At 40.1% G+C, this 25,316-nt stretch overlaps 1 protein-coding gene across 1 annotated transcript in view; it reads left to right on the top strand.

Moving 5' to 3' along the window:
- The window catches only part of LOC127584606 (glutamate dehydrogenase, mitochondrial), a 76,709-nt gene that overhangs the window by 34,163 nt on the left and 17,230 nt on the right, over positions 1 to 25,316 (top strand). Inside the window, exons 2-8 of the mRNA XM_052041390.1 lie at positions 8,731 to 8,811; positions 9,475 to 9,530; positions 11,970 to 12,033; positions 15,716 to 15,810; positions 22,165 to 22,344; positions 23,362 to 23,499; positions 24,251 to 24,388. Coding sequence (XP_051897350.1) covers positions 8,731 to 8,811; positions 9,475 to 9,530; positions 11,970 to 12,033; positions 15,716 to 15,810; positions 22,165 to 22,344; positions 23,362 to 23,499; positions 24,251 to 24,388 — 752 coding nt within the window. The remainder of the gene's footprint in view (positions 1 to 8,730; positions 8,812 to 9,474; positions 9,531 to 11,969; positions 12,034 to 15,715; positions 15,811 to 22,164; positions 22,345 to 23,361; positions 23,500 to 24,250; positions 24,389 to 25,316) is intronic.

Here is a 25,316-nt window from a genome sequence, read left to right as displayed (position 1 = left end):
CAGTGATTTGGATTCTGAAATTGAATACAGATGAGGAGTAGGGGTGAAGGGAGGTGAAGCAATGGTAGTAGAATTGAAGCAGCCCAGAAAATGCTGAACGACTAACTAAAACAACTTGGATAAACGGTGAGCAACACAGAATCTGCTGGAGGAACTCAGCGGGTCGAGCAGCATCTGTGGGAGGAAAGGGAATGTCGAAACGCTGCAGCAGGATCTTATCCTGTCCTGCAGTCCTATCTTAAAGCAGGGTTTTGACCCGAAACGTTGTTAATTCCTTTCCTCCCACAGATGCTGCTCAACCCTCTGAGTTCCTTCAGCAGATTCTGTGTTGCTCCAGATTACAGTATCTTCAGTCTCTTGTCTCTATTGGATAAACAGTAACAAGTTATCTTGACTGCAGGCAAGTGCAAATCAATATACAAATAGTAACATTCAGACTTCAAAGGTGGTGGTGGAATAGCTATAAGAAATAGCATAGGAGTTGCAGGGCTAACGGATCAGTTCACATCTCTGCATTCCTGCATATAATTATGCATGTTACTTGGCAATTGTGGAGGTGGTTGAGTATTTGCCATCTTCAGCAGTGACAGGCTCCAGCATGTGAATGGCTGCATGTGTAGCCATCTTCAGAAGTGCCAAATGGATGACCTATCAGTTTCCTTCTGAGGCCCCCACCATTGCAGAAATGGGTCTTTTGCCAACTCAGTGCACTCCACATGATATCCAGAAATGTCTGAGGATGCAGCAATATCTATGGGATTGCATGACATCCCACCTGAAATGCTGAAAACTTGCTCCAAAACTAACCTAGCTGTTCCTCTAAAGTTGCAGCACTGCTATCTACTTGATAATGTGAGAAAAATGCTTGGCTGTAACCTATCCACAGAAAGCAGGACAAATCCAGTCTGGCTAATTGTCTAATCAATCTATTTGTAATAATTAACAGACTGAGGAAATTCGATTGTACTATGTACCTGCTTACTGATGCTTGTTTTGCTTTTTTCCCCAATGACTAGGCTCCTGATTTCATTTTCGCCTTGGTCCAAATGTGGACCAAAGAGATGAATTTCAAAGTGTGATAAGATAACTTCTTAACATCAAAGTAGCATTTGACAGAGTGCAGCGTCAATAAGTCCTGGTAATACTGAAGTCAATGGATGTTGAAATTGCTCTCTAGTCGAAGTCATATCTTGTGTAAAGATGGTTGTGGTCATTGGAGGTCAGACTTGGTCCCAAGATAATGACAGGAGTTCATCAGGGCAGTGTCCTAGGCTAAAACATCTTTTGGTAAATGAAAATCAAAACAAAACTGCAGAGCTGGAAGTCTGAAGTAAAAACTCTGAAGGTCAGGCAACATTTATGGAAAGAGAAACTATAAATGTTTCAGATCGGAACTGAAAAAGAGAATATGAGTGGTAGAGAAGGTTGGGGAGGGCAATGGGCGAAACACAAGGAATATCTGTAATAGTGCTTTCCCTCTACCATAGTGAACTGAGTACTTGACCGCATCTCATCTACTACCTGCACCTCTGCTCTCACCCTTTCACTTCCTGGATGGAGCAAGAACAGGGTTCCCTGGTCGTCGTCGTCTTTCACCCACCAGCCTTCATATTTAACAGTTCATTTTTCACAGTTTCTGCCAACTCTAACAAAATCCCACCAACAAGCATGTATCCCTCTCCCTTCTTTCAACATTTCAAAGGGATTGCCCCTTCTGTGGTTCTCTGGTTCACTCTTTTGCCCCCACTGTCATATAGTACTTTCCCATGCACCTGCAGGAAATGCATTGCCTGTCCTTTCAGGTCTTCCCTTCTCACCATCCAGGAACCTAAGTGGCCTTTCCAGGTACAGCAGAGAAACACTTGCACTTCTAATCTAGTGTACTGCATTCTGTATTCCCAATGTGGTCTCCTCTATACTGGGGAAACCAAACACAGATCAGATGATCGGTTTGCAGAGCACTTGCAGAGTGACCCTGAGCTTCTGGTTGCCTACCATTTTAATTTGCTGTCCCACTCCCACTCTGACCTCTGGATTCCTGCACTATTACAAGGACCAATGTCAGCTTCAACACCTTGTATCTCTGTGCATGTTGCAGTCTGCGGGACTTGATATAGAGTTCTCCAACTTCAGATAATTACTTCTTCAGAGCTGGCTGTTTGTGCTCAGCATTCCTTTCCCTTTTCTTTCATTTGTATTTTCTGGTCTGCTGGTTACGTCCCAGTAGGATGACTGTACACTGACAAAGGAGCTTGACTGTTTATTCAGTAGCTACATCACTCCACCCAACTACAGACATTCCCTTTGTTTCACTCACTGCTGCCCCCCACCTTATCTGCTATTTACACTAACTTTCTTTCTCAGTTCTATTGAGGTTTCTTTATCTTTGTACTGGTGGCTGCCTAAACTGCAGTGTTTTCAGCATTTTCTGCTTTTATTTCTGAAATGCCTTTTAGCTGCTTCAGTAATCTTTCTTGCATCATAAGGTCAGTGTGGGAATGTTCTGTGATTGCAGTGTTCAATTCCATTTGCACCTTATCAGAAAATGAAGCAGCCTATGCTTGCACTTGGCAAGTCCTAGCCTGCATTCAATCATGAGCAGCTACATGGAAATCACAGAAATTAGTTCCAACAAGAGACTGTAATCAACTAATATTGACATTCAGTGGGGCTTTCATCACTTTGTTCCCACGCCATCAACATTCTGGGGGTTTGGGGTCACTATCAGCAAGAAGCTCCACTGGACCAGTCACATAAATATTGTGGCTACAAGAGCAGGTTAGAGGCTGCAGCCTTCGGACTCAACATTAAATTCAACAATTTCACATAACCAGTCTTTTCATCTTGTATCAAAGCTGGCCTGTTCTGAAGGTATTGGTTTATTATTGTCACTTGTACTGAGGTACAGTGAAAAGCTTGTCTTACAAACCGATCATACAGGTCAATTCATTACACAGTGCAGTTACATTGAGTCAGTACAGAGTGCGTTGATGTAGTACAGGTAAAAACAATAACAGTACAGAGTAAAGTGTCACAGCTACAGAGAGAGTGCAGTGCAATAAGGCAATAAGGTGCAAGGTCACAACAAGGTAGATCATGAAGGATTATCAACCTGTAAGATTAACTGTTGTTCTCTCTCCACAGTTGTTATCTGATGTTAGTTTGAGAAAATAGAGGGATATGGGCATTCTGTGGGTAGGAGGTATTAGCTATGTCAGCACAACATTGTGGGCTGAAGGGCCTGTTCTGTGCTGTACTGCTCTATGTTCCCCTTTTCTTTCTCCCCCCCCCCCAAAGATTTGTTAGATCTCCAGTTTTGCTTTTTTTTTGTCTACCCCATCGATCCTTAAAAGAATTGTTGCTACCTCTCATTCTGAAATTTCAGTGCAACCTTAGTCAATCCATCCTGATCTCAGGAAAGTGCACAACCTCTTATTCCCAATTTATACTCCTCCTACCACCTTGCCACTGTTGAACATGTCTATACTCTTATTACTCTCTAATTTTGCATCAGTAAATTTGGATACGTCGCACTCCTTTTATCTAAGGCATTAATATATATTGTAAATTCTCAAGGTCTATTCCCTGTGATCCCTGCTAGTTGTAATCTGCCAACCAAGAAATGACCTATTTAGTCATCTTCTCTGCTTTCTGCTCTTTCAGCCAAACTTCTCTGTATGCCAACAATCTATCATGGAATACATTATCAGAGGTCTTAAAATCCAGACATACTACATCCACTCACCCTGCTTTATCCACCCTGCAAGCTACATCCTGAGTAATCTCAAGTTTGTTAAAACACTTTTCCTTTCATAAAACCATGTTCACCTTGCCTATGAAAATCAAAGAAAACCTGCAGAACCTGGAAATCTGAAATAAAAACAAAGTGCTGGAAAAACTCAGCAAGTCAGTCAGTATGTGTGAAAAGAGAATTGGTTAACATTTCAAGTCCAGGACCCTTTGTACTGTTCTCTGGAATTTCTGGTTGCCTGGCACTTTAATTCACCAACCCATTCCCACTCTCTTTCTGATGAAGAGTGCCAGACCTGAAACATTAACTACTTTTTTTTTCCTCTGCAAGTGCTGCCTAATCGGAAATGGTTTATTATTGTCACTTGTACCAAGGTACAGTGGAAAAACTTGTCTTGCATACCGTTCATACAGATCAATTCATTACCCAGTGCATTGAGGTAGTGCAAGGTAAAACAATACAGAATGCAGAATAAAGTGTCACAGCTACAGAGAAAGTGCAGTGCTGATAGACAATAAGGTATTAGGTTATAATGAAGATCATGAGAGTCTGTTTACAGCATTTTCTGTCTTATGAATTTCTATATGTACCCTTGCTGTATTCAGGTGGTTCTAGCATTTGGTTGACCAAAATGTCAGGCAAATTGGAATGTCATTTTCTCCTTTTTCTCTCCCACCATAAATGAGTGCTACATTTGATGTCTTGCGTTTTGTTGCATCTTCAGAATCTAGTGAATTTGAAGGTGGTCGCTAGTACATTAGCTAATTCTGCAGGAAGCAAATGTATTGGAAGCAGTTTAGAGAATGATTACTGGCATATTTTCTTGAGAAAGATAAGATTGGATAGGCTAAGCTCATATCTGCTGGAAATTGGAGTGAGAAGTGATTTGATGGAAGCGTAATATCCCGAGGGGTCTTGACAAGCTGGATGTGGAGAAGATGTTTCTTATGGGAAAATCTATAACTAGGGGTCACTGTTTAAAAATGGTCACCCATTATGGTCATTCAGGAAGGGAATTAAGATAGCCAGGTAGGGCCATGAAAAGTCCTTGGCAAGTAGGATTAGAGAGGGTCCCAAGGCATTCTATATGTACATGAAGAGCAAGAGGATAACTAAGGATAGGGTCAGACCATTCAAGGATAAAGGATTGAACATGTGCTTAGAGGTGGAGGACATGGGCGAGGTCATAAATGAGTATTTTGCATCAATATTTACTAAGAAGAAGGACAGAAGATAGTGAGATCAGTGTGGAGCGTGCTAATGTGCTAGGGCATTTTGAGATAGTGTTGGGTCTCTTGAAGAACATGAAGGTGGATATGTCCCCAGGGCCTGATGGGATATATCCCATCTTATTGAGAGAGGCAAGAGATGAGATTAATGGGGTGTTGACCAAGATCTTTGTCCTCTCTAGCCACAGGAGGTCCCAGAGAATAGCTAATGTTCAGGAAAGGAAATGGGGATAATTCTGGTAACTATAGACCTGTGAGTCTCACGTCAGTGGTATGGAAGCTATTAGAGAAGATTAGGGATAGGATTTGAGTATTCGGAGAACCATGGCTTAATTAGGGACAGTCAGCATGGCTTTGTGCAGGGCAAGTCATGCCTTACTAACTTGATTGAGTTTTTCGAGGAGATGATGAAGGTGATTGGGGGTAGAGCTGTGGATCTTGTTTACATGAATTTTAGTAAGGTATTTGACAAGGCCCCTCATGGTAGGCTCATCCAGAAGATAGAGATGCATGGGATCCACAATGACTTGGATGTTTGCATTCTGAATTGGCTTGCCCATAGAAGACAGAGTGTAGTAGTCATTGGGACTTGTTCTGGCTGGAGGTCTGTGACTAGTGGTGTTCTGCAGGGATCCATACTGGAATGTCTGCTGTTTGTGGTATGTAAATGACTCGGATGAAAATGTGGATGGGTGGGTTAATAAGTCTGCAGACAATACCAAGATTGGTGCCATTGTGGATATGTGGAAGATTGCCAAAGGATACAGTGGGATATTGATCAGTAGGAGATATGTGTGTTGAAATGGCAGATGGAGCTTAATCCAGCCTTGTGAGGTGTTGCACTTTGGGAGGTCAAATGTAAAGGGATGATACACAGTTAATGACAGGACCTTAACAGTGTTGATGTACAGAAGGATCTTGGGATCCAAGTCCATAGCTCCCTGAAAGTGGCTGCACAAGTTGATAGAGTAGTAAAGAAGGCGTGTGGTATGCATGCCTTCATTAGCTGAGGCATCAAGTTCAAAAGTCAGTTGTGTTGCAGCTTTAAAACTCTGGTTAGGCCACATCTGGAGTATTGCATTCAATTCTGGTTGCCTCATTATAGGTAGGATGTGAAAGCTTTGGAGAGGGTGCAGAAGAGGTTTACCATGATGTTGCCTGGATTAGAGGGCATGTGCTATGTTGAACAAACTTGGATTGTTTTCTCTGGAGCAGCAGGGGCCAAGGGGAGACCTGAGAAGTTTATAAGATATCTTTATTAGTCACATGTACATCGAAACAGTGAAATGTATCTTTTGTGTAGAGTGTAGACTGAGAGGCTCAATAGACAGCTGGTATCCATTTCCCATGGTCGAAATGTCTAATACCAGAGGGCATGTATTTAAGGTGAGAAGGGAGTAAGTTCAAAGGAGATGTGTGGGGCAAGTTTTTTTTTACACAGATTGGTGGATGCCTGGAATGCGCTGCCAGAGGTGGTAGTGGAGGCAAATATGATAGAGATGTTTAAGAGGCTCTTAGGCACATAAATATTGCAGAGAATGGAGGGATATGGATCTTGCGCAGACAGAGGAACTAGTTTAGACGTTTGATTAGTTCGGCACAACATCGTAGGCTGAAGGGCCTGTACTGTTCTATGTTCATTTATGACAGGAATGAGGCAAAATCTTTTGAGGGCCATGATTTTGATACTTTATTTCCACACGCTTTAAGGAAGTGCCTTTAAATATTTTTAAGACAGGGTTGGATGGATTCTTGTTAAACAGAGGGGTGAAAGGTTACCAGGGATAGATGTGAGCAATAGTTGAAGTTACAGTCGGATCAGCCATGTTCTTATTGAATGGCAAAACAGGCCTCAAGGGCCTAGTAGCCTGTTCCTCTCCTAATTTGTACATTGGTTTATTCTCTTAATGTGGGAGAGACTGTAGATAAAAGGAATTTTGAAAGTTTACTTTTTTTTATTCCCCAGTACTTAGTGACTTTTAGATGGCTACTGACATTAGATCCTTAGTTCCCCTCCATTTCTGTTATATTTATTGTGACTATTGCACTGAAAACCAGTACAAATTGTTTGATAACTCCTGCCACTTCTTTCTTCCCCATTATAATTTGCATTATTTTTATGGGCTGTAGTTGTTTGTGCTGCAGTTCATTTGTACAGTGTAGAAAAACATGATCTCTTCCCATTTGCTCATTTACTCCCATTATCTTATTCCTTTGTTATCATTTTTGGGTTAATCATTCCAACTTCCTGTAATACCTAATCCTCTGTTAACAAATGTTATAAACCATTCAGTCCAATCCAATTGGTTCCATGGCATTCTGTTTCAAAAAAACAGCTTCAAATGCAGTCTATGCACTCATTCTGTATACGAGTTGATTTGCCTATGAAGATCAAAATCACCTAATAATTATCTTGACTAGCTTTCTCCAACAATTCTGTTACTATTAGGAGGCCTGCAAAGCTTTTCAGCCAGTGATTTGAGTTTCTTGTTATCTCTAATCTCCACCCATTCTGCTTCTACTTCCTGTTCCATTGGACCAAAATGACTTTCTCTTGGGTCATTCTTTTTTCAGGGCTTCCCCACCCATACTCACTCTTCTCCCCCCATTTTGGCTGTTCTTCCAGAAAATCGAGTAGCCTGCAATATTTCATTCCCAACTTGGGTCTCCATGCAACCACAACTCTGTAATAGCTCATTGGTCAAACTTGTTTATCTCGATATATGCAGTAGGTTTGTTGATTTTTGTTTTGTGCGTTAGCTGCAATACCTTAAGTACTCAACTATTACAACTAGAGTACCTCCAGAAAATCTCTTGCATCTTGGGGCTTTTTCCTGTTTTGTGTGACCACAGTGGCGGAGAAAGAAGGATATGGAGGAGCTAGAAAGTGAGAATTAGTTGACTTTCATAATTATGAAAGATGGTGATGTTCACTGAGGTATAGGTGAGGACCACTGGGCTTTTTATTGACTTGGAAATAAGATAAAATAGGGGCAAAATCTGCAGATGATACTAAATTTGAGGATGTGGTATGCAGGAATGAGGATAGTAATAGTCCATAAGGATATTCATTGACAGGGCATACAGCTGACAGCTAAACTTAACACCAAGTGTGAAGCGATGTATTTTGACTGAATGGAGAGACTAAATAGTACAGTCCTAAAGGGTGTACAGCAATGTAAGGAACTGGATATATTGGAGTACATGTCTCTTCGAAAAAGTAGAGCTGTTAAGATGGCACAGTGCCACAGCTAGTGAGAGCTGCTGCCTCTGAGCTCCAGCAGCAAGGATTCAGCCCTGACCTTTGGTGCTGTCTGTGTGAAGTTTGCACATTGTCCTTGAGAACATGTGGGTTTTCTCCATGTGTTCTGGTTTCTTCCCACATCCCAAAGACATGCTGGTTGGTAGGTTAATTGACTAGTGTGTAGGTGAACTGTAGAATCTAGAGGAGGTTGATGGGAATGGAGAGAGAATAAAATGGGATTGGAATAAATGGGTGATTGATGATTGGAAAAGGCTGTGTGGGCCAAAGTGTTGTTTTTGTGCTGTATAACTGATTCTATGACTCAAGTGAAGTGTTTTGGCCAATTGGGATCTTTTTGTGACATTGGGATCTGAAAGGCCAGGGGAATAGGAGGAGGTTGGAAGGGAAATGTTCCTTTCTACTTTTTTAAAACGACCTAAGTTTGCAATTGTTCTTCAGTTGTACTCTTACTATAGAAAATGTTAGCTTGTGTGTCTGATTTACAGGGATCCGTTACAGCATGGATGTCTGTGTGGATGAAGTAAAAGCTCTGGCCTCTCTGATGACGTACAAATGTGCAGTGGTTGGTAAGTGCTGTGACCAGTGTACTGAGTCTGTCTTTTGATCTATTGAATGGTTTAACGCAGGTCGTTGTGCCACCCAATTGTATGTCTTCTGTTCGCAAACAAAAATTTCTGGAGTTGTTTTTAAAAGTAAGTTTTGAGAAATATTTTGCAAATGCTTGTAATTCCTTTTTTAATTTGTCAACTTGGAAAATGCAGATTAGAATTTATACATTTCCTCATTTATCATCCCCAACCAACAAGCTACATGATAAATTGGTTCAGAATGCAAAGGTTCTTCCCTGTATATGTCAATGTCCTTTCTCTCTCACTTTATTCCATTGTAAGGATTCAGTGCAAAGTTTGTGCAGTGGAAGGCTTGTAACTGTATACACCTTAATTTGCATTTTCTTAAATGTTTAAATATTATTTGCTATATTTCTGATTCTTGACTAAGCATTCCCTTTGACTTATAGAAAATAGACCCTGTTTAATCATGGAATGACCATAACCCCTGTCTGGTTTCGGAGTCTATATTTCTACTTTTTGAGAAGTAGTCTGAAGCTGGGTGGTGATGGGCAGAAGAGATGAGAAAAGGAGGACAGGAAAATTGTCCTTTTGTCTGCTTCTACAGTTGTGCTTCAGCCTGTAACTTAACGTATTTCTCCTGTCTTCCTTGTGCTCTAGATGTACCCTTTGGTGGTGCTAAAGCCGGAGTAAAGATTAATCCAAAGATGTACTCAGTAAGTATTTGCTGGTTAGCTTTCTCACTTGCATTTAACTTTAACTTCTGTAACTAAATTCTGCCCTTAATTCCTTAATTGAAAACTGTCCAAAATAAAAGTCATCCTTCCATCTGTGTCTACTATTCTGATCCAGTTGGACTTCAGTCACTGTGGATCTGCTGAAATTGTCAAATCTGACATTATCCTTCTGTAGTGGAGTATGATTTTAAGTAACTAACTAAATCTCTCTTCTTTGGGTGGTAGTAAAATTTGAGGCAAAGTATCTAATTTCATTTTACAATCATCTTCATTTCCACTTTAACATTAATGTATCAGTAACTTGCAGCTGAAAATGTCAGTGGGTTGAAAATATTGGTTAAGTTGGTAATGGGAAAACCAAATAACCTGTCACCCACTTAACCAATATTTAAGAAAAAAAGATAGACTTGATGACATTTTGAAGGACATGAAGAATGCCGTTGGAACTTGCCTTTCATTGGATTGATTCCTAAAGGGTATGATGTATGAAGAAAAGTTGAGCAGGTTGGGCCATTGCTCATTGGAGTTTAGAATGAGAGGTGATCTCTTTTGAGACTTGAGGTCCTGAGGGGGATTGAAAGGATGTTTCCCCTAGAGGTGTTGTCTAGGACTAGGGAAGTAGCTTCAGAATAAGGGAGTATGTATTTCAAACATAATTAAGGAGAAATTTCTTCTAGAGCATTGTGAATCTTTGGATTTCTCTACCCAGAGAACTATGGAGGCAGAGTCATTAAATATATTCAAAGAGGAACTGACATTCACTTTGAACCTCAAGGGAGCCTAGGTTTATGGGGAGAGTGCAGGAAAGTGGCGTGAGGAGAGGTATTGTACAATCAAAGGGAAGTTTTTAAAAAGTAAGTTGACTGGATCCAGTAAAAATTGATGCTCACTGAGCCACATCTTTCCTAATTGTACACCAAATAATCAAAATTGTCATTGTATCGTGTACTTTCATGGAGCACAATATACAGCCCATTCAGCTACACTCACTGTACTTGCAACTGGACCTGGTCCCAGGACCAAGTTCCTGGGACCTTGTCAGCCCAGGCCAAGGATCCACAACTAGATGCATATTCAGCTCTAGATCCAGGTGCACTGTATGTGGATGAGTCTCACAATAAAATGAGTACAGCATGGAGTACAGGTTTGTCACTGTATGGTACTAGGGTACAGTGTATGTCAGGCAAAGTAGAAAAGGGCACTATGGGCTAGTATGGGAACAGTGGAGGAGTGAGGAGATGGTGAGGGAGCAAGTATGGCATTTGTTTTTATACATGACGCAATCTGGTTATGTACAATCAGAAGAAGGTTTGAATTGTAAATTTTAAATCGGGTGGTCCTTGCAAGAAAAGGTTGTGTACTATTGCTGTACTCGGATGCCTGAAGCCTAAGCTGTCCCATCAAGAGGGCAGTGAGTTTCAAACTTGCAGAAAGTTTGTCTGAAGACCCAGATTTGCAACTCTTCAATACTTTGAGACTTGTATTCTATAACATAATAGTAATGTATCAAGAGCCTCATGCAATATCTCATGTTAAGCTTTTCTCCCCCTTCTGTCGCAAATCCAGAATGGTGTCGTTGAAACTATACCATAATTAGCACGTTTGTTGCAAAGATTGGTTTGGGGAAATAAAAGGTTTATCAAATAGCATTTCTGCCACACTTTGAAATAGGTCAGTTTAATTAGCAGTAATCTGTTAAAGTTGGTCTAGAGTTGTATAATTCCAACCACTATAAATTGAAGGTCACAGCCACCTGCTTGAAACAAGTGCTTTGACTTGGAGGCTTTCCCACAAAAAGGGAGCTGTCATTTTGAAACTGATCAGACTTGCAAATATTGCTTGTCAGTAATTTGGTCAATGACCTCCACAACCCATCCCCGCAAGTCCTGTAATGATTTGTTTTTCTATAATGTGAAAAAGTGCTGTTGTGCAAATTAAATGACCAACCACAATATCCATTTTGCTGATGTTTGTACATTTGTGGTTCTTTGGTTTGGCTTTGACTGAATAATTATGTAATTGTTGATTTGTGTTCTTAACAAAAATGTAAGTGAAATATGTAATACTTAAGCATTAAATGTTCTTTGGTCTACCGTATCACTATATCAGAGCATATTGATATTTTGTATAGATTTAATTTGTCACGTATTTGATAAGTTTAAGGTGACTTGCACAAGGAAAATAGTACATTGGGATGCTTGTACCTTAGTTGCAATGATTTATTACTAAAATGCTTTCAATTAAGAAGTTTTGAATTAGTTAACTGAATAGAGTAAAGCTTTTTGTCCAGTATCTTGTCAAAAATGGTTTGGTTTATGCTTGAATTTTGAAATCGATCTTGTAAACAAGTCTCATTCTAGTTTGTTCAGAGTTTACCTTGCACTATCCCATATTGACCGATTTTCTGCATTATTGCAGGATTCTGAATTAGAAAAAATTACCAGAAGATTTACTATTGAGCTGGCAAAAAAAGGATTTATTGGTAAGTTTGTGGAGGATTCTTCTGAACTACCTATTTCTCACTGGCTTACATTCAGCTGCACAAGACCAACAGGGGGATAGTTCGGTATCCCTTTTACTAAAGTCATTCTTGCCAACTTTTTCTGACCACTGGATCTGTAATGGATCCTGCACATGGATCAAGAGACAATTAGCTCTGAGGGCCAGGCAGTCAATGGGCATTGCGTGATCTTGTAAGGAAAAATATGTCATCTGTGCCAGAGGCCAGGTTTGGGAGTTTAAGGAGGGCAAAAGTATGATCAGAGACTTGGCTCAGTGGGGAGAATTCCCTGGGAGGATAGAGATCTGTGGTCAGTGGAGAGGCACAAGGAAAGTTGGGTGTTTGGAGGAATCTGGCCAATGGTTTTGTGGATGGGGCTAGTGTGTCTAGTAGATCTAGATCAATTGAAAGAATGAGCTATGTGAATGGGGAATTGACTGAAAAATTGGTGTCTGTGATTTGGGGCAGTGATCAGGCAAGTGGCTTTTGTAGAGTGGATGGGGTGGGGAATTGCCATTGAGGATTTTCAAGCCTGAGCCTCAGAATGGAGATGAGCGACGGCTCAAAGGGTAAGTAAAGACCCCAATTAAGTGGGTGAGAATTCCTAGAAAAACCATAGTCCAACTTAACACGAGTTCCCCCATAATGTAAAATGAGCATTGCATGGAATGACATCGCCCTGTGTGACTTAATTTCTGGAGTGATGCAAAATGACCAGGAAAGGGTGTTAATGTATTTCATTACAGGGAAAAAGGATTTTTGATAATGTTAAGGTCAAAAGCCTCCATGAATATAGGAGTGGACAAGTAGGTTCAGTGTAATATAGGATGGGTCTCGCTGCACATTAGACATGTTGAGATTCAATGGAGCATAAGCATTTAGTGAGGAGACCACTGGGCTAGCTAAGTCTATGATGAAGTATTTTAATGGAGGATTAGGGGGAGTTTGCATGTTGTTCAATCTCTGGAGATGGAATTTAGATGACAGCTTTGAGTGAATGAAGGGTTAGAAACTTGGATCAAAACACACAGGACATAGTGATTATTCATTCTCAATGAACCCAAGTGAAAGAATTGGGCTGGAGGTGGATGTGGTCATCGGAGATGCTTTTACAGCAAGCACCAAGAGTAGTGAGTTTGGCCATCCTGTTGGTAAGCTGAGAGAGCAATTAAACATCTAGAAATAGAACAGTTGTCACAGGATTACAGGACCATCTTAAGTTTCTTTGATAGGCTCTTCCTCACTTAAAATGTTTATATGATTATGGTACTACTTTCGGTGCTGTTTCCTCTTTGTTATCTTCCTTGCTCAAGTCAATGCAGATTAAAGACCTTTTTCCAACCTGCAATCAAGTTGTGAGATGCAGAATTTTGGACAGGATTGAAGTAAAATAAGGACTAACCAAAATTTGCATTAATTTTCACCTCCTTCCCTGAAATTTTCACCTCCTTCCCTGAAATTTTCACCCCTCAGCTTTGCCATAGCCCACAGGTTGATTCTTACTGGATTTGGTTTTGATATTGGAATGTAATTCATTCCAATGGCACTTAGGACACCATCAGAGCCAACCTAACCATATGGTTCACGTTCTTTGTCTCTCTCCCTCCTTCAACTAGGTATTCTGAGGCTAGATCCAATAATTTAGTTCTTGCCACGGCTGAAATTAAAAACTCAGGCCAGCATGGAATTTGAGAAATTGGCCTACAATGATTTTGTCAGCAGTTTAATGTGAGCTTTTGACTTGTTTAGTAATTTTTTTCACTCATTGTGAGTCTTGTGAAATGCAAAAACAATGGATTTTTGTCAATTATTATTTGGGGTCAAAAATATTGGAACCCTTTTTCCAGAATCAACTTTTTAATTTCCTGTTGATCGGTTAATGGGAAGAGGATTCCCCTCACCAATGCAATCTATTTATTTCCTTTTCCCCACCAATTTTACCTACTTTTGTTTTACTTGAATATGCTGGATTAAATGAAGCTTGTGTACTGCAGGCTATGGATCTGCAGTATCCTACTGGAGTTTTCAGCATCCATAGTTACTTGGCCAGAGTGGTGCCTGATCCATACCCTGCCTGGCATTCATTTGATTGCTTTCCAGCAGTAGCTATCACATACCAATTTGGAATGAACCCTGACATCAAAACAAGTTTTGATTTGGACATTGTGCTTAAATTTTCAACTTTGCAACAGATTGATTTGTCTCTCTAATGCTGCTAAGTTATTGATTAAAACAAAGGCTAAAGGCTTTTAAGACTGCAGTGGAATTTGTGCAGAATCTTATTGTGGTGGCTACCTATTTGGGTATCAAGGTAAAAGTACCCCAAACCTTTCATTATTAAAATAAAAGGGTTGTCATCACTGGAGGTCAGTGACCTTGCTGCAGAAATTCCTTGGGTAAAACCATCTTCAGCAAATACCTTCCTTCTGTTAAAAGGTCAGAAATGGGAATCTTCACTCATTGCATAATGTTCAATTCCATTTGCTGCAAATCAGCAAATGAAGTAACACATACCTGCATACAGCAAGGTCTAGACAATGTTTGAGCATTGCACTGCAAAAGTCAGGCGATGACCTAGAGTCCCTAACCATCATCCTGAGGATCACAATCGACCAGAAATTACTGGGTTAGTCACACAGACGAGGTGGCTACAAGTGTAGGTATCCTTTGAGTGGCTTGCCTTCTTGCAACCCCAAATCATTTCACCATGTACATGATTCCTGTCAGATATTATGGTATAGTCATCTCTTGCCTGGATGTGCAGCTCTGGTAATACTTGAAGCTCTATGATATCCAGGACAAAGCAGCCCCTCTTCTAGCACCTTAGATGTTCATTCCCTTTACCACTGGCATACTGTTACTGCCGTGTGTACTATCTACAAAATGTTCTCGTTAACCTGTTTGGGCTGCACTGATAGCACCTCCCAAATCTGGAAGTTCTAGCATCAAAAGCACAAAGACAGCAGATGCAAGAGAACACCATCGCCTGTCAGTTGCCTTGACAACGGTTGTATCATCAATGGGTCCGAGTCCTAGAACACTTCCCAATAGCACTGAGTACCTTCACCAAAGGACTGCATTGGTCCAAGGTGACTTGCCACCACAATGGCAATTAGGTTTGGACATGAAATACTGGCCTTGCTGGTGATGCCCATATCCTGCTAAACAATTCAGTGATCATTATGTAGGTTGCCTGGTGAACTGAAACTTTCACATCTCCATTCTCTTTGAAAATATGTTTTCACTTTTGAATATATCAAAATTGACATCAGCTTATTAGATATGTGGATAGCACGGAAAATTAGAATACAATTCTGTAGCTCTTCTTATGAGCTGAATCCAGCTTGGACAGGATGTTCTTTTTAGCTGTAAGACAAGTATTATCCAATTTTGACACAGCATGTGGTGTGATTAATTGTCACCCTGGGAATGTTAGAACTCTTCATGATACCTTGGCAAGGTGTCCACATGTCTTAGGATTATAATGGTTAAGTTTGTCCCACTAGTCAGAAGGCTTGAGAATAGTGCTTCAGATGGAAAGGGGAAAATAGCTTGAGGAGGTAGCCAGTAGATGTAGAACTGGGCTCTACTGTTGTGTGCAGTCAGTTATAGTTGAGATGTAAAAATTTTTGTAAGATCAAAAAACTTTTATTTGCCCTCTTAGGACCTGGTATTGATGTGCCAGCCCCTGACATGAGCACAGGCGAGCGAGAGATGTCTTGGATTGCTGATACCTTTGCCACGACAATGGGGCACCAGGTGAGTGAACAAAAGTGAATGGATAAGATCTTTTTGCTTCTGCATCAATTCATTAGCTGAAATGTTAGAAAGCCTTTAATTATTCAAGACAAGGTTATTTATTGAAAGTGGATATGGATTTTACAATGGGCTAATTCTGACTTCCAGATTCTGGATTTGAATCTCTCATCAGCCAAGAAATTGCAGGGCATAAGGTGAGCAAAAGAGCATAGTGGAAAAGGGTGTCAATAGAATACTGTCATCGGTATCTGGCTGTTGATTAAAAGTACCTCAATTACATACATATTTTAAAAATAATTTGATTCTCCCAACTTCATTGTTTCACTCATTTGTTGTGATTTCCTTCGATCAAAAGATTTAAAATTCTACCAGTGAAGCTGAAGCCAGCATTGATTGGCCTGTAGTTCATGGTGAGCAGTGTACCAACTGGACACTTGTTAACCAACTCAAGTTTTTTTAAATTCCATTGATTTTGGTTGGGTGGTTGCCATAGTGTAGCTCTAGCACTTCCTTGTATGGCAAAGAATGTATTCTATCTGACCCTGGGGATTTGCAGATCCTTTAGCCTCTTACCACATTATCTTGTTTAATTTGTTGTACTCCAACAATTGATCAGCAAATTATTTTTCTTGAGTATCTGCATGACTGCATTATAGAGTAGCACCTTTCTGCCAACAGTCATATCCTACTATAAAGCAAGGTAGTTGTAATTAAAGACCCAACAGGTCCAGTCTGGAAAATCACTGCAGGAGTTTATAAGGCAGGGCTAGGCTTGGTGATCTTCAGCAACTTCATGAACGACAAACGGAAGTAGGGAAGTTCACTGATTAGTGTTCAGTGTCATTTGCAATTCATCAGAAAATAAGGCAGTCTGTGCCCCCTTGCAACAAGTCTTGGGCAACATCTCAGGTTTGGCCTGATACGTAGCAAATAACATTTGGGTCACTAGAGTGCCAGGCACTGACCATCTCCAAGAGCCTAGTCTTTGGCATTCAATGACATTGCTGTTGGCTAATCTCTACCATCAATATCCTTAGTTGCTCTTGACTACAAATTTAACTGGACACCTATGACTGAATAAATCTATTTTTGCTGTTTTGGAGATAAAATAAAAGGAAAGCCAGGAAGGTTCTTTTTAGGGAATGGCAATCTCAGCCAGAACCAGAAGCATAAGCAGAATCAAAGTATTTTAAGGTGTATGTTGTTAAACATTTGCAAAAGATCAGGGAAGGGAACAGCATGTGGATGTTGCCTATTTTCCAAAGATTCTTACTGCAGTGGCTCTTTCATCTGCTATCATTGGTCCAATTTCAGCACCTTGTTAAGCAGACTTGTGTTTTATGCTTTAAGTTGTGGTTCTTTGTCATGTTTGTTTTTATCCTTTTGATATGCAAGTTCTATTTACCTATAGCTGGTGATTCTCAGCCCTGCTGTGATTGTTAATTAGCTGGATGCCCAATGTATCTGGGAGCCTGTCACTGAGGTTGTCTGGAATAAACTAAAGTCTACATTGGCAGTGCCCATTTTTTTGTATTGAATTCATGCCTTGTAAGCTATACATATTCAGAATTTCAAACAGTTATCACAATCAGGTTTATTATCACTGACATGTCATGAAATTTGTTGTTTTGCGGCAACAGTATAGTGCAAGACACACATACATAAAAATTACTAAGTTACAAAAACAGTGCAAAAGAGGAATAAAGAGGACCATTCAGAAATCTGATGGCAGAGGGGAAGAAGCTGTTCCTGAATCATTGAGTGTGGGTCTTCAGGCTCTTGTAGCACCTCCCTGATGGTAGTAGCATGAGGAGGACATGTCCTGGGTGGTGAGGGTCCTTAATGATGGATGTCACCTTCTTGAGAAACTGCCTCTTGATGTCCTCGATGGCAGGGAGGGTTGTGCCCGTAATGGAGATGGAAGAGTGCACAACCCTCTGCAGCCTCTTCCAATCCTGCACTTGGAGCCTCCACACCAGCTGGCGATGCAGCCAGTCAGAATGCTCTCCACCATACATCTGTAGAAATTTGCAAGAGTCTTTGGTGATGTACCAAATCTCCTCAAACTCCTAATGAAGTAGAGCTGCTGGCGTGCTGCCTTCGTGATTGCATCAATGTGTTGGACCCAAGATAGATCCTCTGAGATTATTAAAACAATAACCTTCATCTGTGTATGCTGTATATGCTCTTCCCTTATCCAGCTTAGCTACTAGAACATTGCCTTGTTGAAGCTAAATGGGGAGAATTCTAAACCCTAAGCTCCATTCACAGATGAGACTGGTTTTCAGTACCCTTGGTATGGACACATTTGGCTCTAGAAGTATTGAAAATGAGTTAAACACTTCAGTGGTTGAAGGCATACCTCACATAAAGGGAGATGGCTGTAGTTGTTGGAATTAATCAGTCCAGGCTCAGGGTATCACTGCAGAGGTTCCTCAATAGTGTTCCCTGCAAATCATCTTCAACTGCTTTATCAGTGAATCTTCCTCAAAAGGTCTGAAGTGGAGATGCCTGCAAATGATCACAATGTTAAATTCCATTCTCATCTCAGCAAACGAAACAGCCCGTGCCTGCATGCTGCAAGACCCAGATAACATTCAGGCATGGGTTGTTAAGAGGCAAGTACCATTTGCATCACATGAGTCAGACAGTGGCTATCTCTAACAAGATTCCAACCACTACCTTTGATATTCAACGACATTACCATTACAGAGTCCACCACTATCAACAAACTACAGGTCGAAATCCTGGAACACCCTTCCCAGGAGCACTTCCACCTGAAGAACAGGAGTGGTTCATGAAGGTGGCTCAGTAACTCCTTAAGGACAATAAATGCTGGCCTTGCCAGTGATGCCTAGATCCTGGGGTGGGTGGGGTGGGGAGAACACAAGTAAATAAAAGTTGCATTTGCTGCTGTTCACTACATTTAGTGAAAAATGCCTCAATGAAGAGTCACATATCCAAGTTTGCCAAGGGCAAAGTTGTAGGTGCATAATATTATAATAAGATTGGATTAATGATGGGTGGGCAAAGTTGGCAGATTCCTATCAAGTGTTTTGATTAAATATTTAAATAAAAAGTAGAAAGAAATTTCTTTATTCTGTAAGACTAGGAAATGCTGGCATTCAAGAAGATCGGAATTTCTTTGCATATTGCGGAATATTAGCCTGCAGTTGCAGGAAGTAATTATGAATGCAAGTGGAATGTTTGACTCGTAAGTAGTCTTACTGCAAGTATAGAGTTGGTAAAATCATACCTAAAGAACAGTTCTGATATCTCTACCTAAATGAACATGTTTGCTTTGGGTGAGGCGCAATTAAGGTTCACTAGCCTGATTGCTGGGATGAAGGGATAGCACTGAGGGAAGGTGTAGTCATCTATGCCTACATTCCCTAGAGTTCAGAAGAGTGGGAAGTGATTTCATTGAAACACATTCTTAAGGCCCCTCTTAGGACAGATGCAGCAAAGGTGTTTTCCCTGACAAAGGCTTAAATTAGGGGTCAAGCATATAGCACAGGAGAAATTCTTCACTGAAATTATAAATCATTAGAATTCTCTACTTAATTATTTGAGTTGATAGATTTCAGGAGTTAAAGGGAACTGGATGATGGAGTTAAAGTACAGGATCAAACATGATTTCGTTCACCAGTGATGAAGGCTCATAGTACAAAATGTCCTCCTGCTCATAACTACTTCTAGGGCCCAAAACAATTTGGGACCTTCTGCTAACCAATCAATAAACTGCAGAAGTCGGGTATTTAAAAAAAAGAGACAAATTATTTCAGCCATGCAAAGCCCCCATTGGAGTATTGCATATATTTGATAATTAAAGCTTAGAAATAATGTATTGGCTTGGGAGGAATGAATGAAGATTCACTGGAATACTACTAAGGTTGCAAAGGTTGGGTTATGAGGTGAGATTACAAGTATCCTCTGGCATTTGGAAGATTGAGATTTTTTGGGTACAGAAAGGAATTGATAGAATAAATAGATATTGAAACAAATGATCACTGGAGGTTGAAACAAATGATCAAAATCAAAACCAGGCAAATCCAGAAGGACAGCCTGTGGAAGATGTGGGGAGTTGATAATTTAGCCCTTCAAGCCTGTTTAACTATTCAACAACAAAATTGCTGATTCATAATTTCATTCAATTTGTCCATATTCGTCAATATCTCAAGTTAACATAAAACCCTAATCTGGTAAGTTTGCATTTTAGAAACAAAAAATATTTTAAGTTCATCCTCAATTATTGACTAATGCATACATTCTATATGTAAAGTTGTTCTTTCTCATATGAAATTCTTTATTACTTGTAAAACTGCAATATTTTGCCTGAAATTTACTTGGCCTAACAGTTGGTTTCAGGTCAGAACCGAAAAAGTGAGGAAATAAGTGTTTCAAGTTGCAGAGAGGATGAGGAAATACAGAACGGGGAATATCTGTGATAGTGATTCTGTAATAGCTTCCCTGTGACTGCATTGGTTTACCATAACAATGCCAGATCTGTCCATTGCCATCCCTACATCTGCTAGCTGTGCTTCCTAGTCTGATCACTGCCCTTAACTGTTTGAAGCAGGGTGTTTCCCATTAGTTTCACTTCTTCCCTTTTCCATTAGCTCAATAGTTCTTAACTTGTGACTTGCTGGAATGGAAGCTAAAACATGGAAGGCTGTCTTGCAACTTGGTCAGTGGTAAGAAAATGTGCCTCAACCAATGAGATTTGAGCTTTGAGCAAAATGGGTTGAATTAGTCATATTGGTACAGAAATGGAGAGTAAGCAAGAAACAAAACACAAAATGCATTTTAAAAATTAATCTGTTCACAACAGATGAGAATTACTTAATGTTTGCCTTTAATGGAAATCTGGAGAAACGTAGATCTTTAACAAGGTACCAATAAAAAGATGAGTGGCAATGCTATCAATTGGCACTTGCTTACCAAGTGGCACTTGTTAATAACCTCCACTTGCCTGAGTGAGAACAACTCCAGCAACTCAAGAAGTTGACAACATCCAGGAGAAAGCAGCCTACCATCTATTATCCAAAGCATTCACTTCTGCACTGTGGCTGCATGAGTACTATCAATAAAATGCACTGCAGTTATTTGCCTAGGTTACCTCCAGCGTGAACAAAGAGAAGGGCTGTGATAAGGTGAAGAGGAAGAGAATGGATTGCACAGATTGGTGTCAGAGGGTAAAGAGACTTGTTATTGGCAGCTAATCAGTTTGGGGGTGTAAATAGAACAGGAAAGAGACTCGGGGGGGGGGGGGGAGCTGGTTAAATGCTGTAACTAAGACGGAATACAGCAGTTGCTAAAAATATGAAATAAGAATGCTGGGAAAGCATAGCAAGTTGGGCTGCATCTGTGGAGAGAAGTTGAAGTATCAGGTCAGGAATTGAAAAGCAAAAACTATGCTGGAAGTCTGAAGCAAAAACGCAATGTTAGTAACACTTAGCAGCTCGGCAACACAAAGCAAACTAATTGTGCACACAAGTGGAATATTTTGCTGCTTAAATTTAATGAGGGAGAAGCTGATGCTGGAGTACATTCCCCTGTATTGCAACATGGCAGAGCTGTCATATGCAACCCTTTCTCTGATTTTAGTGATAGCATTTTGGGTATTAATTAAGTGAAGACCAAGTATTTGTCTGAAGGACCAATGGATTAACAGCTCTTAATTAAAAGGAATTCTCCCCCCTTGTTTTCAGATGATATAATTTTCCTGCTTCATGCTGAAATGTAAGCACTAAGTGCCTAAAGCTGGACTGGATCTCCTGTAGCCATGAAACTGTCAAACACAAGTTATTAATTTGCCAGGAAAGGGTAGTGGGCTACACACGGTGCAGGACCAATTTTTGAATATCAGTTCCACATTGCTGCACATGTTGGCAACCAATCATTTAGTGATTGAGTGATGATTAGCCAAATCACTGTGTACAGTGAGCCCTGTTTATCTATAGACTACGTGAACACTAATCCAGCTGTCTGGTGTTTGTTATGGGGATGTCTTGATTTGCTTAGCCACCTGTTACCTACCTGCAGTTTCAACTTGTGTTTGGGCACGCTGCACTGAGGCGCCAGTTATTATCAGTGGTGAGAGAGTTTGTATTATTTATGAAGAGTGTTACAACTGAGGAGTGAGGACTGGAAGCACTTGAGGGATGACTGAGAAGGGGTGTAGGCTCAAGGAATCTCTTCTTGGATTTTATATTGGAACTTGGCTCCTGAAGATGAAGGGCATTGGGGGAGAAGCCAATTGCAGGTTCTGTCAGCAATGGAGAGAAGCTTTTGTGTGGACCAACTATATTGTATGTGTTTATTTAAGTTTGCATCAACAATTTTCTTTGGCAGGATATAAATGCTCATGCCTGTGTGACTGGTAAACCCATCAGCCAAGGTGGCATCCATGGGCGAATTTCAGCTACAGGACGTGGTGTATTCCATGGGATTGAGAACTTCATTAATGAAGCATCCTACATGAGTGTCCTTGGAATGACCCCAGGCTTTGGAGACAAAACTTTCGTCATTCAGGTTTGTGGTGGATAATGAAAAATTAGCTTTTTACCTCATTCAGTTCTGCTGCGTCTAATGACTGACATTTGGGCACGGCTTTTAACTGTGTGGGGAAAATGTTCGTAATTTCACTGTTTTAACTTTTACATTCAATATCCTACATGGGTATACGTCATAAATCACTTTCACTAACTAAACCTGCAAGCCCCTGTGATCTGAAAGTATCCCCGGTTCCTGGGTTAATTGCAAAACTCAGCAGCACATGTGCAACCTCAATGTGAAATCTATTTTAGTAGGGTTAGTATATAATGGTAGCGTGATTCTCGTCATCTTTAAATTAGTCTGAGATTCCGAAAAACCAACTGATGTGGAAAATGTCTGTATTTGTATTGGGGGATAGATTTTTCATTCCCTTAATTCTAGATGCAAATTTTCAAAACATAAAAGCAAAAACAAATCTCTCCATGTGGAAAATTTTAAAACGTCTTAGCAGTCAGAACCTAAGTTTGACTGAATTAGGGCTTGCTGTTATCCATGGAGGAAAAGAGATCTCTCCATATTAGCACTTGTATTTTGTTGTTTTTAATCATTATAGGAACCTTGAATTCAATTGGAAGTTCCAGCTGTGTCCTGTAAGTAGTCATTATATATAGACTACATGGTTGCATTTCAAATCCTGGCCTTGCAGGATTAGCAAAGATGAGCTGTGAGATATCATTTGACCTCTGTGTCCTGGAATAATGAAGACACCATTTAGTTTCTTGTTCCTACTAACTATTGATCCCATCCAAGCTGTTAAACAGTTGTGTGGGTGTCAGATGAAGAGCAACTATGGACGGCACCATTTTGGATACTAATATTTATAGCACTGTTCTCCAGAAAAGTCACTCAGATGACAAAACAAAAATTAGTGAAGAATGGGGGACTTTCAGAGCAATAAACATTCTGAGAAAACTCTGAAATTAGATGCTCTTGAAGACTTTCATAGATGATGTCAATATTGATGGTGACTCCTGTTTTTTTATCAACGCACAGGGATTTGGTAACGTAGGCATGCACTCCATGAGGTACCTGCATCGCTATGGAGCCAAGTGCATAGGTGTTGGTGAGTTGGATGGGTCCATTTGGAACGAGGATGGAATTGATCCCAAGGAACTAGAGGATTACAAATTAGTAAGTGAATATTTAATAATACTGCTGTAATACTCAGCAGGTCAGGCAGCAGATCTAGGGAGAGAAATGGTCAGTGACCATTCTGACCCGTCAGGTCATTGACCTGAAATGTTAGCTTGTTTCTCTATTCGCAGTTGTTGCCTAACCTGAGTATTTCCTGCAGTTTCTGCTTTTAGTTCGAATTTCCAGCATCTGCAGTTTTTGTGCATTTTTTGTTGTAATACTAAATGCATGCAACATAGAACATAAGAGCTGGTAAATTTCAAAAGACTCGCATTTTTCTCCAGGCACTTTTTTGTCAGTACCCATTTTGTAATAGCCTATTGGCGATTTTTTTTTCATTTAATGCTGGATGCAATAAAATAGAGAATATTTTTGTAAGAACCTCCACTGAACAAAATTAACTTTACTGAAAATAAAGCTTTAAATATTGGCTGCAGGAACAACTTCTGAAGATGCTTGTGTTGTACAGTCTATGAGTATTGAATATGGAGCTGTTGACACACTGATTCAGAACCACATCAGTTTTGAATTTTGTGTAATGAAAATACTGGAAGTAATTTCTGGCAATTGAGCTGAGTTGCTCAAATTTTTCCTTTTATAGTTTAAGATGCCTGAGCCCCTGGATTTTATGATTAAAAACAAGTTGCAAGTTAACTCATGCCACCAAAATTATACAAAAGACTCCTTTGGTAAACTGCGGTGTGTAAAAGATTTGAGTCCTTGTTATCCCATCTGGTTGTGTACGCAGGCAAATGGGTCTATTGTTGGCTTCCCCAAAGCGCGGCCCTATGATGGCAATATCCTGGAGTCGGAGTGTGACATTCTCATCCCTGCAGCCGGTGAGAAGCAGATGACCAAGCACAATGCATGGAAAGTTAAAGCAAAGGTAAGGAGAAATCTTGCAGTGAAGTGAGAATATGCCTTTCTCCCATACCAATTAAAGCATTGTTATCTTCATAATTAGCCCTTTGCAACTTCTCTCCTGAGATTACAGAACCACTGTCTCCTCTACCAATAGTAACAATAATACATGCTTAGTTTGAGAATTTAGGTTTTATATTTATGAAATTAAAACCCAGCATTCAGAATCCCATCAACAATAGAACCACCAGGAATGTTTAATTGATAACTCCTACAATGTTTGGAAGTAAAGCAACACAATTCAAACAAATATACTGAGATTTATTATTATAACTGACAGCTGCTTTAGTTTTTAAGCTGAGAACATTTAAAAGTCGGTGAATTTGCAGTAAATTTGTATTAATGGCATTAAACTGATCAAGAGTGCTGGAGTTTCATAAATTTGGGCCAGGTAGCTGCCACAGAAAGGATTAATTCTGAGCTAATTATAAAAACCATTTTGACCTACATGGACTAATGATGACCAGGTAATTTATTCCTCATTTTAAAATCATTCTTCAGTTTTTCATAACATTTGTACTACTATAAATTCCTGCATCCACATTTATAATGGAAGTTTCCCAAATATTTTTTCAATGACATTGCAGCCTTTGCTAATAGTGATGCCATGTTGCTTTCACTGCAGAAGGGTAGGTGTTGTGAAACAGGTTCAAGGTCTCAGAGGCAAGGACTTTGAACACAGTCTTAGAGAGAAATGATTTATTTACAAAAGACGAACGTGGGGAAAGGGAAACGGGAATAACACGCACGAGCACAGTTGATAGCGAGAGTGGGAAAATCACAACGGGGGTAAAATACACACACAAAATGAACTGGGTACAGACAATCAAGGAAAAACAATACGATACCCACCACCCCTTGTCTCAGTTCAGGCACAGCTCTGTGCTACCAGG

Source organism: Pristis pectinata, chromosome 30, assembly GCF_009764475.1.
Source record: "Pristis pectinata isolate sPriPec2 chromosome 30, sPriPec2.1.pri, whole genome shotgun sequence".
NCBI lineage: Eukaryota > Metazoa > Chordata > Chondrichthyes > Rhinopristiformes > Pristidae > Pristis > Pristis pectinata.
The sequence above is the reverse complement of the archived record's forward strand: the minus strand, read 5'-3'. Positions and strand labels throughout refer to the sequence as shown.